At 36.2% G+C, this 17,226-nt stretch overlaps 1 protein-coding gene across 9 annotated transcripts; it reads right to left on the bottom strand.

Annotated features, from left to right (window-relative positions):
• Positions 1–12: 12 nt before the first annotated feature.
• LOC127834367 (uncharacterized) lies at positions 13–16,583 on the bottom strand. 9 transcript variants are annotated; one of them, XM_052360149.1, is made up of 8 exons: positions 16,442–16,583; positions 14,027–14,182; positions 12,774–12,925; positions 8,831–8,882; positions 7,820–7,957; positions 6,705–6,789; positions 4,839–5,020; positions 13–3,984 (listed from the first exon to the last, which is right to left on the bottom strand). In XM_052360149.1, the coding sequence occupies exons 3-8, from the start codon at positions 12,842–12,844 to the stop codon at positions 3,661–3,663; spliced, it is 852 nt and encodes a 283-aa protein (XP_052216109.1). In that variant the 5' UTR covers positions 12,845–12,925; positions 14,027–14,182; positions 16,442–16,583; the 3' UTR covers positions 13–3,660. The 9 variants fall into 9 exon arrangements, with proteins under 9 accessions (XP_052216109.1, XP_052216110.1, XP_052216105.1 ...); XM_052360150.1 differs by having other exon boundaries at positions 12,774–12,900; XM_052360145.1 differs by having other exon boundaries at positions 14,053–14,182.
• Between the last annotated feature and the right edge of the window lie 643 nt (positions 16,584–17,226).

Genomic DNA, 17,226 nt, shown 5'->3' with positions numbered 1-17,226 from the left:
AAGGAAAAATGCTTATTGTTGGAAGGATTTATTAGTTATTCAAAACGTAAGATTTTTTTCTTTGCTCGTTCAGTTACAAATAACAGCAAATGATCTGAAAGTATTTGTTTATAACGTAGAAGTTAGTGTCATGAATAGTAAATTGGAATAATGCACTTAATAGAAACTTTACATATTGTATATAAGACTAAAATACGCAGAAATGAAATACCAGGAGCATTATTAATACATTTTTATACCCCCACAAACGAAGTTTGTCGGTCCGTCTGCCTGTCTTGTCTGTCGGTCCGTATTAAGTGTCCGCTCTCTAATTCAAGTTGTTTTTACCCGATCTTCACCAAACTTGGTCAGATGTTGTATCTATATGATGTCTAGGTCAAGTTCGAATATGGGTAATGCCGGGTCAAAATCAAGGCCAAGGGGTCACTTAGTGCGTTTTAAACTTTGAGCATGGTGTCCACTCTCTAATTATGCACCCCTTCGAAGAAGAGGGGGTATATTGTTTTCCACATGTCGGTCGGTCGGTCCGTCCATCAGATGATTTCCGGATGATAACTTGAGAACGCTTAGGCCTAGGATCATGAAACTTCATTGGTACATTGATCATGACTGGCAGATGACCCATCTTGATTTTCAGGTTACTAGGTCAAGGTAACAGTTATTCCAAATAATAAAATGGTTTCAGGAAGGTAACTCAAGAATGCTTAGGCCTAGGATCATGAAACTAAGGATCATGAAACTTCATAGGAACATTGATCATGACTGGCAGATGACCCCTATTGATTTTCAGGTCACTAGGTCAACGGTCACAGTGACAAAAACGTATTCACACAATGGCTGCCTCTACAACTGACAGCCCATATGGGGGGCATGCATGTTTTACAAACAGCCATTGTATATACTACTACCCCATGCTCGTATATAAGTAATGCCGTATCAAGCCAGTACTATACTAGCGAGTCATGTATCGGATATATCCTACTACCCATGCTCGTATATAAGTAATGCCGTATCAAGCCAGTACTATACTAGCGAGTTATATAGCGGGTATATCCTCCTACCCCATGCTCGTATATAAGTAATGCCGTATCAAGCCAGTACTATACTAGCGAGTCATATACCGGATATATCCTACTACCCCATGCTCGTACATTAGTAATGCCGTATCAAGCCGGTACTATACTAGCGAGTCATAGCGGGTATATACTACTACCCCATGCTTATATATAAGTAATGCCGTACCAAGCCAGTACTATACTAGCGAGTCATATACCGGGTATACCCTACTACCCCATGTTCGTATATAAGTAATGCCGTATCAAGCCAGTACTATACTAGCGAGTAATATAGCGGGTATATCCTACTACCCCATGCTGGTATATAAGTAATACTGTATCAAGCCAGTACTATACTAGCGAGTTATGTACCGGGTATATCCTACTACCCCATGCTGGTATATAAGTAATGCCGTATCAAGCCAGTACTATACTAGCGAGTTATGTACCGGGTATATCCTACTACCCCATGCTGGTAAACGAGTCTTATACCGGGTATATCCAACTACCCCATGCTCGTATAAGTAATGCCGTATCAAGCCAGTACTACATTAGCGAGTTATATACCGGGTATATCCTACTACCCCATGGTCGTATATAAGTAATGCCGTATCAAGCAAGTACTATAATAGCGAGTCATATACCGGGTATACCCTACTACCCTATGCTCGTATATAAGTAATGCCGTATCAAGCCAGTACTATACTAGCGAGTCATATACCGGATATATCCTACTACCCCATGCTCGTATAAAAGTAATGCCGTATCAAGCCAGTACTATACTAGCGAGTCATATACCGGATATATCCTACTACCCCATGCTCGTATATAAGTAATGCCGTATCAAGCCAGTACTATACTAGCGAGTCATATACCGGATATATCCTACTACCCCATGCTCGTATATAAGTAATGCCGTATCAAGCCAGTACTATACTAGCGAGTTATATAGCGGGTATATCCTACTACCCCATGCTCGTATATAAGTAATGCCGTATCAAGCCAGTACTATACTAGCGAGTCATATACCGGGTATATCCTACTACCCCATGCCTTTATATTAGTAATGCCGTATCAAGCCAGTACTATACTAGCGAGTCATATACCGGATATATCCTACTACCCCATGCTCGTATATTAGTAATGCCGTATCAAGCCAGTACTATACTAGCGAGTTATATAGCGGGTATATCCTACTACCCCATGCTCGTATATAAGTAATGCCGTATCAAGCCAGTACTATACTAGCGAGTCATATACCGGGTATATCCTACTACCCCATGTCTTTATATTAGTAATGCCGTATCAAGCCAGTACTATACTAGCGAGTCATATACCGGATATATCCTTCTACCCCATGCTCGTATATTAGTAATGCCGTATCAAGCCAGTACTATACTAGCGAGTTATATAGCGGGTATATCCTACTACCCCATGCTCGTATATAAGTAATGCCGTATCAAGCCAGTACTATACTAGCGAGTCATATACCGGGTATATCCTACTACCCCATGCCTTTATATAAGTAATGCCGTATCAAGCCGGTACTAAACTAGCGAGTCATATACCGGATATATCCTACTACCCCATGCTCGTATATTAGTAATGCCGTATCAAGCCAGTACTATACTAGCGAGTCATAGCGGGTATATCCTACTACCCCTTGCTCGTATATAAGTAATGCCGTATCAAGCCAGTACTATACCTGCGAGTCATATACCGGGTATATCCTACTACCCCATGCCTTTATATAAGTAATGCCGTATCAAGCCGGTACTAAACTAGCGAGTTATATAGCGGGTATATCCTACTACCCCATGCTCGTATATAAGTAATGTCGTTTCAAGCCAGTACTATACTAGCGAGTTATATACCGGGTATTACCTTCTACCCCATGCTGGTATAAAAGTAATGCCGTATCAAGCCGGTACTATACTAGCGAGTTATATAACGGGTATATCCTAATACCCCATACTCGTATATAAGTAATGCCGTATCAAGCCAGTACTTTACTAGCGAGTCATATACCGGAAATATCCTACTACCCCATGCTCGTATACCCGGTATAAGTAATGCCGTATCAAGCCAGTACTATACTAGCGAGTCATAGCGGGTATATACTACTACCCCATGGTCGTATATAAGTAATGCCGTTTCAAGCCAGTACTAAACTAGCGAGTCATATACCGGGTATACCCTACTACCCCATGCTCGTATATAAGTAATGCCGTATCAAGCCAGTACTATACTAACGAGTCATATACCGGGTATATCCTACTACCCCATGCTCGTATAAAAGTAATGCCGTATCAAGCCAGTACTATACTAGCGAGCCATAGCGGGTATATACTACTACCCCATGCTCGTATGTAAGTAATGCCGTACCAACCCAGGACTATACTAGCGAGTCATATACCGGGTATATCCTAATACCCCATGCCTTTATATAAGTAATGCCGTATCAAGCCAGTACCATACTAGCGAGTTGTATACCGGGTATTCCAACTATTTTTTTAGCTCGTATATGTTGTTATACAATTGTATTAAACATGGCCATTTAAGTCTTTCATAAGATTCTAACTAAACAAATGAGTTTTAATTTCTTTTAAAACTCTTGATGCAAGCAAACGATGAACGGCAGTATTGGGGGAAAAAAACTGGCAGACAATATGTATTTGACCATCAAAACTAGAGAAGACTGAGATAAAGATATGCAGAAAATGAAGCAACACCAGTTCATACACAGTGCTAAACTCACATCATAGAGATGTTTAAGTTCATGGATTTCTAGACTATTAAAGCTCAGGACTTTGGTACAGTCTCCCCATCTACAGCATTTCTCTTGAACCACATGAGAGATGATATGTGCATCTTGCTGTCCTATGGAGTGGAAGTCTTCCTTGCAGGATATCCATTTGCACGAATACTCCTATAACAAGCAACTTTGTAAACTGCAGATTGGAAGCCAAAGTCAATTAACTTACAGTGTCCACATTTTTAACTTTAGTTATAATCATTGACTAAGTTTTTCACAAATGTTATTTTTGATTGAAATGTTAATGAAAAGGCAAAAAAAAGAGATTTACTGTGAAATAAGTCAATGGAGATAAGCCTACTAATAGCTCTTGGTGTGTATTGTGGATTTCACCATGATTTGTTTAACTCTATTTTTGTTTTATTTATCTATATATTGATATTTTCTATGAGTTCTTTACGCAGATACACATCTAATCAGAGCCTCTGTTAATGTAATAAAAGTATGTTACTGTTCTGTTCTTCTGTTAATAACTAATCTAAAAAGAAAGAAAACAAGTAAATTTGCACTATTGTATGAATATGGCATACACTTATTTTTCCATGTTGAAATCTTATTAAATTCATGATATGAAGCCCTAAAATGTTTGTAACAAACAGATGGATGGACTGACAGACTGCCGATGGAAAACGCCAACACTATATCTCTCTGGCTTTGGAAAGGATAATGATTCAACAGAAAGTAGAAATCATCAATAAAAACTTGATGCATCTAAGTTAACTTAGCAATTAGTGGGTTCAATATGTCCTTTAACTGAACAAAAAACAGATGTTTCAAAAACTTAACATGATTTGTCATTTGTTGCAAATATTAAGAAGCACTTACAGGTCCTGGGTTTCAATCACCAACATATGATAAAATAGTTCTCAGTAACAAAAGGCACAAAAATGCAAGAAAAAAATCACTTTAATGTTAAAATAAATATATAGAGTTATTCAATAAACGATGTATATTTTGTCATAAAGTACCGGTCCTGGATTTTTCTCAACATCATTTAAGAGCATCAACATCCGCTGGGACAGGTTAACATGTTGTTGAATACACAGCTGTATCATGATGTAATGAAGACCACCTTGTCCACACATACGACCCAGAATCATCAGCCCAAACATCTTGATCCACATGGTGGGTGGGAAATGTTTGTATGTTCCTAAAGAACAAAACATGTTAATGATTTATCATTTCAAGTATAAAAGGCAAGCCTTAAAATTCTTAGAAAGCTTTAACATCTGAAGGTTAATATCACCCTGGCTGTGCAGATCTTGGTAATATACCCATTTAAAAAACATTCCTTAAAGCCACACACCTTGAAATGAAATATCTGGCATAGTAAATTTGGATATAAATAAGAAACATATTTTATCTTTGCCAATTAGAATATATCTGGTGGTTGCAAGGTAGAAATCCGTCTTTCTTGTGCTTTAAAACTTAAAAATAATTGTGTTTCTCGAATTGAACATGTACGTATACAAATCATACATTCAGTTTTAAAATAAAAAAAAATAAATTACTTGCTAACTAGGCTATAGATTTAATGACAATTTTGCACACTTTCAAATTGCATCTATATGTACTGAGTAACATGTATTTCATTTCAAGGTGTGTGGCTTTAATGTAATAAACAAGAGTGCTAAACTGTCACAAGATACACCCGTTTGAAGGTTTTGGACACCATGCTAAACGCTGGAAATGCACTAAGGGACCTAGTTTTCGACCCGGCATGACCTATATCTGAACTTGACTTAGATATCATTAAGACACAACTTCTGCCCAAATTTGGTGAAGATCGGATGAAAACTCTTTCAATTAAAGAGCTTACACCATGCTAAATCCTTGAAATGCACCCTGTGAACTAGTTTTTGACCCAGCATGACCCATATTTGAACTTGAACTAGATATTGTCTAGATACAACTTCTGACCACATTTGTTGAAGATCAGATAAAAACTACTTCAATAAGAGAGTGGACACCGTGCTAAATGCTTGAAATGCACTAAGTAACCTCGTGACCTAGTTTTTGACCTGGCGTGACCCATATTTGAACTTGACCTAGATAACATTTTGACACAATTTCTGACCAAATTTGGTGAAGATCGGATGATAACTACTTCAATTTGAGAGCGGACACCATGCTTAATCCTTGAAATGTACTAAGTGAACCCCTGACCTTGTTTTTGACCCGGCATGACCCATAATTGAACTTGACTTAGATATTGTCTAGATAAAACTTCTGACCAAAGTTTGTGAAGATTGGATGAAAACTACTTCAATTAGAGAGCAGACACCATGCGAAATGCATGAAATGCTCTAAGTGACCTCGCGACCTAGTTTTTGACCCGGCATAACCCATATTTGAACTTGACCTATATATCATTTACACACAACTTATGACCAAATTTGGTAAAGATCAGATGAAAACTACTCCAATTAGAGAGCCACCAATGCTAAATCCTTCAAATGCACTAAGTGACCCCGTGACCTAGTTTTTGACCTGGCATGACCCATATTCAAACTTGACCTAGATATTGTCTAGATACAACTTCTGACCAAGTTTGGTGAAGATCAGATGAAAACTATTTGAATTAGAGAGTGGACACTGTTATGGACGCCGCCGCCCGCCAAGGGTGAAACTATAATACGTCCCGTTTTTTCAAAACCGGCGTATAAAAATAAGTACTATCCCTCACAGGGTTCAGGTCACACAATTAACTTATAGACAATAGGCAATACTTAATTCATTCACTTCAAACTGTTTCTCTTGACAGATAACAAATGTTCAATCAAATTTTCATTCAAGATCATTTGGTTACAAATTTGAAATATACTAAAATTTGCCTTCATAATGGAAACTTCTATTTTCCAAGCATGCCTTCCACTTCCTTGAGCTGACTTCGTTGAGTTCATTATTAGCAGATGCAATCTGTAAGATTTACTTATAAATAACTCTAAAATAAGTGATTGTTACCCAAAAAATAAAAAAATATAAATTCTTTTGTCTAATTACACACTTTCACATACATAAATGTGACACACGCATAAAGGCCCATAACCATCCAATCAAAATATTCAGAAATAGAGGTGCTCATTATACTAACAGTAATGACTAAGTTTGTATACATGTATGTTTTTTCAACTATGTTTTGCAAAATATTCTCATGCAAACCAGGGTTTCCAATTTAATAAGCCACATGTACATTGCATGTAACAGGGGTAAGACAATGCTAACAAGAAATGTGGTTGTCAGAAACACAATGCCCCCTAATGCGCCACTTTGATTTTTTTTTTTACCTTTGACCTTTAAGGATGACCTTGATCTTTCACCACTCAAAATGTGCAGCTCCATGAGATACACATGCATGCCAAATATCAAGTTGCTACGTTCAATATTGCAAAAGTTATGAAGAAGGTTAAAGTTTTGGTTAAAGTTTTTGAATTATTTTTTTTGACCTTTGACCTTGAAGGATGACCTTGACTTTGACCTTTCACCACTCAAAATGTGCAGCTCCATGAGATACACATGCATGCCAAAAATCAAGTTGCTATGTTCAATATTGCAAAAGTTAATATGAAGGTTAAAGTTTTGGTTAAAGTTTTGGGACACACACACACACACACACATGGACACATACAATGACAGACAGGCCAAAAACAATATACCCCCGATCTTTCGATCCGGGGGCATAACAATAATCCTGGTTGTGTTTTTCAAGCAATCTAGCTAAAACAAAAAGGTTTAATAAAATAGAAAGATTAACTAAAATGAACATACCAGTTATATAGGGCTATAACTATCATATTGAGTATGTCAACACAAAATCGTGTAATTAGTTGCTAAAAGATACAGAAAGCTTTATATGGGAAAGTGCATGTGTTGACCTCCTTTTTTTGTTACTTTATTTGTACATAAAATGCTTGTCAAGCAAACACAAGTTAGTGATTTAAAGTCATACCATTGGTGAGCCTATCAGCTTAATTTTACTCTCTTTTCCAGTCTCTAGTTGCTTGATGTGGCGACTGCAGAAGTGGCTCAGCAAAGCGTCTTCGTTGGAGCAAATAACCCTGCATTCTGGACACCGATTGTGCGCCTCCTTTAAATATAAAACTTTGTGAAACATAAAAATATATTAAACATTTATTTTTCATCATTTTAACCAATAAATACCTACTAAACAAGAACTTTGACATTAACTTAGATAAGAAAACATATATATTATTTTCAATTAAATTGTTAAACAAGAGCTGTCTCCATAGGATGACGTATGCCCCCAATAAATGCTTTGATAGAAATTATGAGCATTTTTCGAACCCTAAACGCGGACCCTAAGGTCAAGGTCATGGGGTGAAAATTTGTGTGGGTATGGAAAGGCGTTGTCCATATACACATGCATATCAAATATGAATGTTACATCTGAAGCGACAAAAGAAGTTATGAGCTTTTTTCGAAACCTAAACACAAAGTGTGACGGACAGACAGACATCAGACAAACAGACAGAAGGACAGTTCGATCACTATATGCCCTCCTTCGGCGGCATAAAAAAAGTTAATCCAGAAATGCAAAATAAGTCCCAAACTAGAGAGCGGACACCATACTTAATCCTTAAAATGCACGTAATGTAAGCAAGTAAGTTCAAATAACAATGTACACAATTTCAATACTTTCTTAAAGTCAGTTCAAATAACAATGAACACAATTTCAATATTTTCTTGTCACTTAATCAATAATTATTATTTAAAAAAAAACATCCTGACAGTCCCCTCACATTTATGTGACTGAACTATCAGTCAAAAAAACGTTTGTTAGCTAACAGGGAGATATCTGTTATGGGAGAAGGTTCAAAATATTTTTGCCATTTCTTATATCACACTGCAAGTGTCAGTGCTACTGGCTCTGGGCATTTTCTATTTTTATCAAACCACTAAATTCAATGTATTTTATTCAGAAAACTTTGCAAAAGACAACCTCAGTGTCTGGAATGACCTGATGCACCAAATCGCACAAGTCAGCTACATCTCTGAAATTATTTCAATACAATCATTTTCATTAATAAAAATAGATAACAAGAGCTGTCAGAGGACAGCGCCCTCGACTATTCGAGTGCTTGACAGTATAACGTAAGCCATCATGGGGAAATTGTTCATATTCAATAATTTATTAGATGATCTTTTAAAAATAAAAAAAGGAAAAAAAATAAAAATTTGGGGAGGGGGTAGGGGGGTTGAGAGGGGGGTATAACATGGGGTGTGGTCATTTATTAGACGATCTGACGATCTTTCAAAAATAAAAAAAGGAAAACAAAAAATTTGGGGGGGTGGGGGGGGGGCAGGGATTCTGGGTTGGGGCGTGGGGTATTGCAGTGCTGCAGCTAGGATTTAAAAAGGGCAGGGGGATTTTTTGTCAAAAGGGCACTTTGGACGCGCAGTATTTTGTCAAAAGGGCACTTTCGAGCGCGCGGGCGTTTCTAGAATGCTTCCTCATGCATGTTAATTTATGTGTTATCAATAATTGTAAGAATGAATTATTCCCATTGTCATTAAACAATTCAAATTTAATTACTACAATGAGGAATAAATTAATTACAATGTATTTTAATAAGAGATTTATTAATCATCATATGTAAAAAAAAAAATTTAAAAAAAAAAAAAAAAATTTAAGGGCAGGGGGGGCCCTAGGAAGGTCAGGGCGGAGGTTCGGGAGTGCAGGGCGGGGCGCCCTTCGATTGAGGCCTAGCTGGAGCACTGGTATTGCACGGGTGGAATCCATTGTGGTATTCAGGTAAGTGCTGTTTTGTCAAAGTATTAATAAAATCTTATCATAAATAAAGAAGTTATGTGAATTTAAGCAAAATGTCCAATTCTCAAAGTAAAAAAGGGGCCATAATTCTATCAAAATGCTTGATTCAGTGGTCTAATCTTGTTTATAGGTTGGGGTCATGTTGGTAAACAAGTATGCAAAATATAATAGCAATATGTCAAAGGACATAGGAAATATTTGGGGTAGTACGCAAACTTTAACATAGATTTATCAATGATATGCATATTCTGAGTATAAAAGGGGCCGTAATTCTATCAAAATGCTTGATTAAGTGGTCTCCTCTTGTTTGTAGGTTAAAGGTCATGTTGGTAAACAAGTATGCAATATAACAAAGCAATATGTTAAAGGACATAGGAAATATTTGGGGTAGTACGCACAATTTAACATAGATTTATCAATAATAATTAATATGCATATTCTAAGTATAAAAGGGGCAATAATTCTGTCAAAATGCTTGATACAGTGGTCTGCTCTTGTTTATAGGTTGGGATCATGTTGGTAAACAAGTATGCAAAATATGAAAGCAATATGTCAATGGACATTGAAAATATTTGAAGTAGTACGCAAACTTTAACATTTGCACGCTCACGGAAACGCCAACGCCGGGGTGAGTAGGATAGCTCCACTATATATATTTCATATATAATAGTCCAGCTAAAATACAGTCAACAATTAAAGAGTTGTTGTCACTGGGAATGTGATCTTGCATATATACACTTCATGTTGACAACATATTATTTTCAATTAAATTGTTAAACAAGATCTGTCTCCATAGGATGACGTATGCCCCCAATAAATGCTTTGATAGAAATTATGAGCATTTTTCGAAATCTGAATGCATTTTTTGAACCCTAAACACGGACCCTAAGGTCAAGGTCATGGGGTAAAAATTTGTGTGCGTATGGAAAGGCCTTGTCCATGTACACATGCATATCAAATATGAATGTTACATCTGAAGCGACAAAAGAAGTTATGAGCATTTTTCGAAACCTAAACACAAAGTAAGACGGACGGACAGACAGACATCAGATAAACAGACGGAAGGACAGTGCGATCACTATATGCCCTCCTTCGGCGGCATAAAAAACGTTAATTTAGAAATGCAAAATAAGTCCCAAACTAGAGAGCGAAAACCATACTTAATCCTTGAAATGCACTAAGTGACCCCGTGACCTAGTTTTTGACCAGGCATGACCCATATTCGAACATGACCTAGATGTTGTCTTGATACAACTTCTGACCAAGTTTGGTAAAGATCAGATGAAAACTACTTCAATTAGAGAGCAGACACCATGCTTAAACCTTAAAATGCACTAAGTGACCCCATGGTCTAGTTTTTGACCCGGCATGGCCCATATTCGAGCTTGACCTAGATATTGCCTAGATACAACTTCTGACCAAGTTTGGTAAAGATCAGATGAAAACTATTTGAATTAGAGAGCGGACAAGAAAAGTGTGACAGACAGACAGACAGTGCGAAAACTATATACCCTCTTTTCTTCGAAAGGGGGCATAAAAAATGTGGAGTAAAATATATACAAATGTGTTCTTTTTCTTTGCAGACTGACTTACCTATCAAAATAGTTACATAAACAAATATGTATAATTATATTGTTAATATTATGCGCATAAATAAAACATTTGCTATTTCATGTAAAATTAATTGTAGACAGCAAATAATGAAACAAGAAACCGTTTGAGACGGGTGATGCTCCACAAAGGTTTTTTTGTCACAATATTGCACTATATATTCAGATAAAAGGAAACGTCTTGAGGGGCATAACTTTGGACAAAATAATACAATGGATGGTTTAGTAACTTAAAAATTTCAAAGGGCCATAACTCTGTAAATAAATCATCTAACCAGAACCCACTAATAACATGCGCATCTCCTCAAGGTAGTTAAGCTTCCCATAAAGCTTTATTGTATTCCAGTCAGTAGTTGGGGAGAAATAGCCCGGACAAGAATTGCACTATATGTACAGTTATTAGAAAATTTCAAAGGGCCATAACTCTGTGAAAAATCATCCGACCATAACCGGCTTATAATATGCACATCTCCTGTTGGTAGTGAAGCTTCCCATAAAATTTCATTGAATTCATGTAATAAGTTGCTGAGAAATAGCTCGGACAAGAATTGCACTATATGTACAATGGAAAATTTCAAATGGCCATAACTCTGTGGAAAATCATCCGACGAGAACCGGCTGATAATATGCACATCTCCTGTTGGTAGTGAAGCTTCCCATAAAGTTTCATTGAATTCCCGTCATTAGTTGCTGAGAAATTGCTCGGACAAGAATTGCTCTATATGTACAATGGAAAATTTCAAAGGGCCATAACTCTGTGAAAAATCATCCGACCAGAACCCGCTGATAATATGCACATCTCCTCTTGGTAGTGATGCTTCCCATAAAGTTTCATTGAATTCCAGTCATTAGTTGCTGAGAAATAGCCCGGACAAGAATTGCACTATATGTACAGTAAATGGAAAATTTCAAAGGGCCATAACTCTGTGAAAAATCATCCGACCAGAACCCGCTGATAATATGCACATCTCCTCTTGGTAGTAAATCTTCCCATAAAGTTTCATTGAATTCCGGTCATTAATTGCTGAGAAATAGCCCGGACAAGAATTGCACTATATGTACAGTTAATAAAAAATTTAAAAGGGCCATAACTCTGTGACAAATCATCCGACCAAAACCCGCTGATAATATGCACATTTCCTCTTAATAGTGAAGCTTCCCATTAAGTTTCATTGAATTCCGGCCTTTAGTTGCTGAGAAATAGCCCGGACAAAAATTGTTCACGGACGGACAGACGGACTGACGAAGCGGCGACTATATGCTCCCCCCCAAATTTTTTGGGGGAGCATAAAATGTCAAATTAACATGGATAATAGAAAATATTGTGAAATGCTTTATTTATAAATTAGAAACTAGATAACACTTCTAAAATGATTGCAAGTTTCCATGACTCATTGAGGAATAAACCATGTAAAATGTTAGTTTTGCAAATTTATATAGTTATGGGAAACAACTACATTAAATTTAAATATCAAAGCTTTTTTTTATAATTGTATATGTACCGGTAAAACACCGCTTCATTCGTAAGAATGTCATTTGAACCTAGATGAAGATACAGCTGTTGAACATCCATCTTCCGCAAGTCTCTCAACAATGCATGGCGAAAACGATCACAAGAAAATTTGGCACCTTTGAAAACAGAGTTGGCGAATGTCTGTGTAAATAAATCACAAATATACATGAATGAATACACAAGGAAAATTCATGCTTTGCCTCAAGATTAAAATGAAAAGTTTGCAATTACAATTCCCTACAATCTGTAAAATATTCCACACGCTTAAATAAAATATATAACCATGCAAATTAGTTAGAAAACGCAATGATGCCAATAATTGCACCTCAGCATAATAAGTTTAACTTTATATTGATGACAAATACTGTAATCATACGAAGCTTAGGACTTGACATTTGAACTGTTTAAGTATAAAGAAATGAAATAATTACATCATTTATAGAAACTATGAGTATCACGTTTAAATGGTGGCATTTCGTGTTTTCTCAAAAATGTTTACAAAAACAGTAAACATTTAAACGACTGTTGATATCAACATAATCCATTTTAGTTCATTACGTTACAATGTTGCAAAACTTATTAAAAGCTGTTAAAAAAAGACTGGTATACATTTGTATCATGTGTGCCAGATGGCCCTTATTCACAACAGCGTAAACATAACAAAACACCATGTACGACCTAGACGGCTTGAATATTTGACACACGTCGGCACAAAGTGCTCGGGAAAATTTTCCAGCTATTTGTTGCATGATCATTCCCCGAATTGTCTTGAACATTTGACGCGCGTCAGCACAACGTGCATGAGGAAATTTTTTCTGACATTTATTCATCCGCATTCATTTTTAATTTAATAAACAGATACTCGTTTTTATGTACATCTTGTTAGGTAGAAAACAATAAAAAATTTACACAGGTGTAGTCTTATTGAAGAAATGTGGGATCAATATTTATTTGTCTTTGTTATAAAATACTACGGCATGTAAGTAGAAAATGTGTACCCAATGACTCAACAACGGCAAGAACAGTTGGTTTTAATATGACGTCATTGCCCAAATGGGTTATGATCTGAATATAACTTCTGGAAATAATCATTACTTTCAGTTTGGAAATGCGATGTCAATGACGCTTTTATAACTGACATTTGGATATCGTTTAAACGGTAACCTTTTGTTTATTTCATTAATCATTTCGTTTTAACGTTTAGAAAAATGTGTACATGTGATACCATTAATAGAAACAAACCTGAAACTGTAATTACTGTTCTATACCATTGTCATTACATATTCTCATCAGAGATTGGCAGGCATTTGACAGCTATATCATCAGGAAGAATATCCTTAATCCGATGAGCATTGGAGTCCCCAGCAATACGGTTCACTTTTCTCCTGTCTTGGGCACCTGAAAAAATAAAAGGAAAATGCTTCCTGACACAACACTGCATCCTGTTCAAAAGAGCCTGCGTAATAAATCTACTAATTATAAAAAGACAAGTCTTAACAACCCAAATACTACCTTAACAATACTATTGCAACAAGACTAATAAGGACGACTAAACTTGTCTTATGTGTATCTAACTACACAAAAAGAATATAAACAAAACAGATCAATCACGCTTTAATAAAAATAAAGGTCACACAAGTTAAAAAGCACTAGTTTTCAATAATCAATAAGTGTCAAAATTGCAATACACTGGTCAGTGTTCAGTGCAAATATCACTATGAACATGTCAAAAGTGTCAATTATTGCACTAGTGTGTAACACACTCAGTGCTCCAGCTAGCAATAAATAGAGGGGCGCTGCGCCCCTCTAAAATTTGCCCACTTAAAAAGCGCCCCTCTATTTTTCTGTCAAATGCCTTTTTGATCTCTAAATTCCTGCTTTCAGGCCGTATAAATCGCCAGAAACATTGACATGAATACACAGATAACATGACTGCCTGGGGTGTATTAAGTCAACACATTGTGAACAAACAAGCCCCAAGGCCATGGTTTGTTATCAGATCACTAATTAGCCTTTTGTTGCAGACGATAGTAACATGCTGTGAAAGATTATCTCTGAGGTCACGCTTGGTTAGGCACAATCACACTCGAATGAAATCAAACTCAGCACTACTGAATTTTTTAAACTTCTGAATTCTTTGGCTATAATTTTTTGTTTGCAAAAATAGTGATTTTAATTCAAAATACCTATGAACATTTGAAAATTAATCATCTTTTTTTAATGCGAATATGCGTTTAATATTTAATCCGAAATTAAGGAGTGGAAAACATATTTGTGTTTGGATTTTATTTCTGAACTTTAAAACACTGTCTGTCCTCATTCATGATGAATTTTAACATGAATAGGGGCAGACAGTTGTTATTTCAACAAATAAAGAACTTGTTTGGAAGGAGGATTTATCACTCTGCGAGTAAAATGTAATGTTGATATTGTCATATATTTTCGCGACGTAACAAAACTGTCAACGTTGTTGACATAAGTTGAAATAACGTGTTGTGAAATAAATATATCCTATTACATGTATTAACAATAACAATGTTTCATTTTAATCTCCAGACTGGATGTTACTTCATGGTGACATTTATCATTGTTTAGACTTTAAATTTGTCAATATAGATTTTTGTTTTAATTAATATTATTATTGTGGACAAACATTGGCTCAAAGTTATTTAAAGCAACGAATTTAAGTAGTTACAGTCACAACGTTTTTTTGACCCAGTGAAACCCCTGAATTTATTTCATGTTGTCATTTCATTTCCTTCTAAAAGGCCACTGATGCTGAAACTGGAACCTGAAAGATTAACATGCAGTACAATGATGATAGGTGATAAAAAAACATCAAAATCCCCCCCACACACACACCAGAAAGAAATATGATATCTACATATCTCTAATGCGTGTAGTCCGACGCTAGCCCAATTCGGTTAGGAAATTGGCTACTAAGTTGTTTTCCTTAGCACCAATGTAGATAGTAATATATTTATTGTAATTTCATTACACAAAATGAGGAACAGCATAAAATTAGTGAAGTTATCCAATGCACAAGTGTTTACAACTAATAAGTATATAGTATAACCGATGTATATACTTAAGTATATTTATAACCAAATGCCCTATTTTCCAAAATTACGCGTGAAATGTGCCCTTTTTGGGGAAGCTCCCCTCTATTTTGAAAAGCTGGCTGGAGCACTGACACTGAATGTGTCCAAATGCGCGAAGCACCTGTTTTTTTAATAATTAGTATTAAAGTGTCACTCAAAATTGCAATCCACTGGTAAGTGTTCATTCAATGCAAATATCACACAGTCACTATAAACACATCAAAAGCGTCAATTATTGCACTAGTGTAAAACACACTGTAAGTGTCCAAATGCGCGAAGCACGTGTTTTTAATAGATCACAAAATGGGTAATAAAACGCACAGTTGAACTTAAGATGAAAAGTAAACACAAATCCTTCGTTCACTCACACCGAGTTACTAGGACTTGGTCGCGAAAATGAATGCCACTTTGAATCATACACTTTACAACGTCGAAATACACCAAATCACAATTAAAAGATAGCTATTGCAAGTTCAAAAACAAAACTGAAATATATAAGCGCCGAAATGACTTCGTGATCTCAAAACAAGGTCACAAAGTGAAACGTATACAATACCGGATCTCAACCGTTTGAAAGCTCGTGTGCAATCAAAAGGGGAGATTATTCCAACGATGTTTTTTTCTTGTTTCTCCATTCGGTACCCCTCGCACGTTATTTGATTACGCTTTCTTCATATATGGTCATATTACACTCATTCTAAACGTTTATTTATAGATGTTTGTGTTGTGACATATATGGTTATGATTACCATATAAGGTAAAGACGGACAGGGACCAGAGTCGCTCTGATAATGAACACGCATAAGATAATGGTTTCACGATCGTTTATCATTATGTATTAACCTCAACGAAAAAGCATTATTAGGTATTTAACTTAATAAAATATTTTAAAATTGACTGTAAATATATTTTTGATTTATGGATCTTGGTACATTTAAGTTGACTATCATACATTTTGAATTGAATCGTGTTACTGCTGTAGTTTATTTCTTATAAGTGTTAAAAGCGCAATAAATTAATAATCGTTAAAACGACTTGCAAGTTGTTTTACTTTTAATGTTTTATTTTTATGCCCCCGAAGGAGGGCATATAGTGATCGCACTGTCCGTTTGTCCGTCTGTCCGTCAGTCCCTCCGTCTTTCCGTCACACTTTGCGTTTAGGTTTCGAAAAGTGCTCATAACTTCTATATCGCTTCAGATGTAACATTCATAATTGATGGACAAGCCTTTCCATACGCACACAAATTTGACCCCCTTGACCTTGAACCTAGGGTCCGCGTTTAGGTTTCGAAAAAATGCGTTTTGGTTTCGAAAAATGCTCATAACTTCTATCAACGCGTT

This window comes from Dreissena polymorpha, chromosome 6 (assembly GCF_020536995.1).
Source record: "Dreissena polymorpha isolate Duluth1 chromosome 6, UMN_Dpol_1.0, whole genome shotgun sequence".
In the NCBI taxonomy this organism is placed as follows: Eukaryota; Metazoa; Mollusca; class Bivalvia; order Myida; family Dreissenidae; genus Dreissena; species Dreissena polymorpha.
Note: the sequence above shows the minus strand (reverse complement) of the source record. Positions and strands in the feature narration are given on the sequence as shown.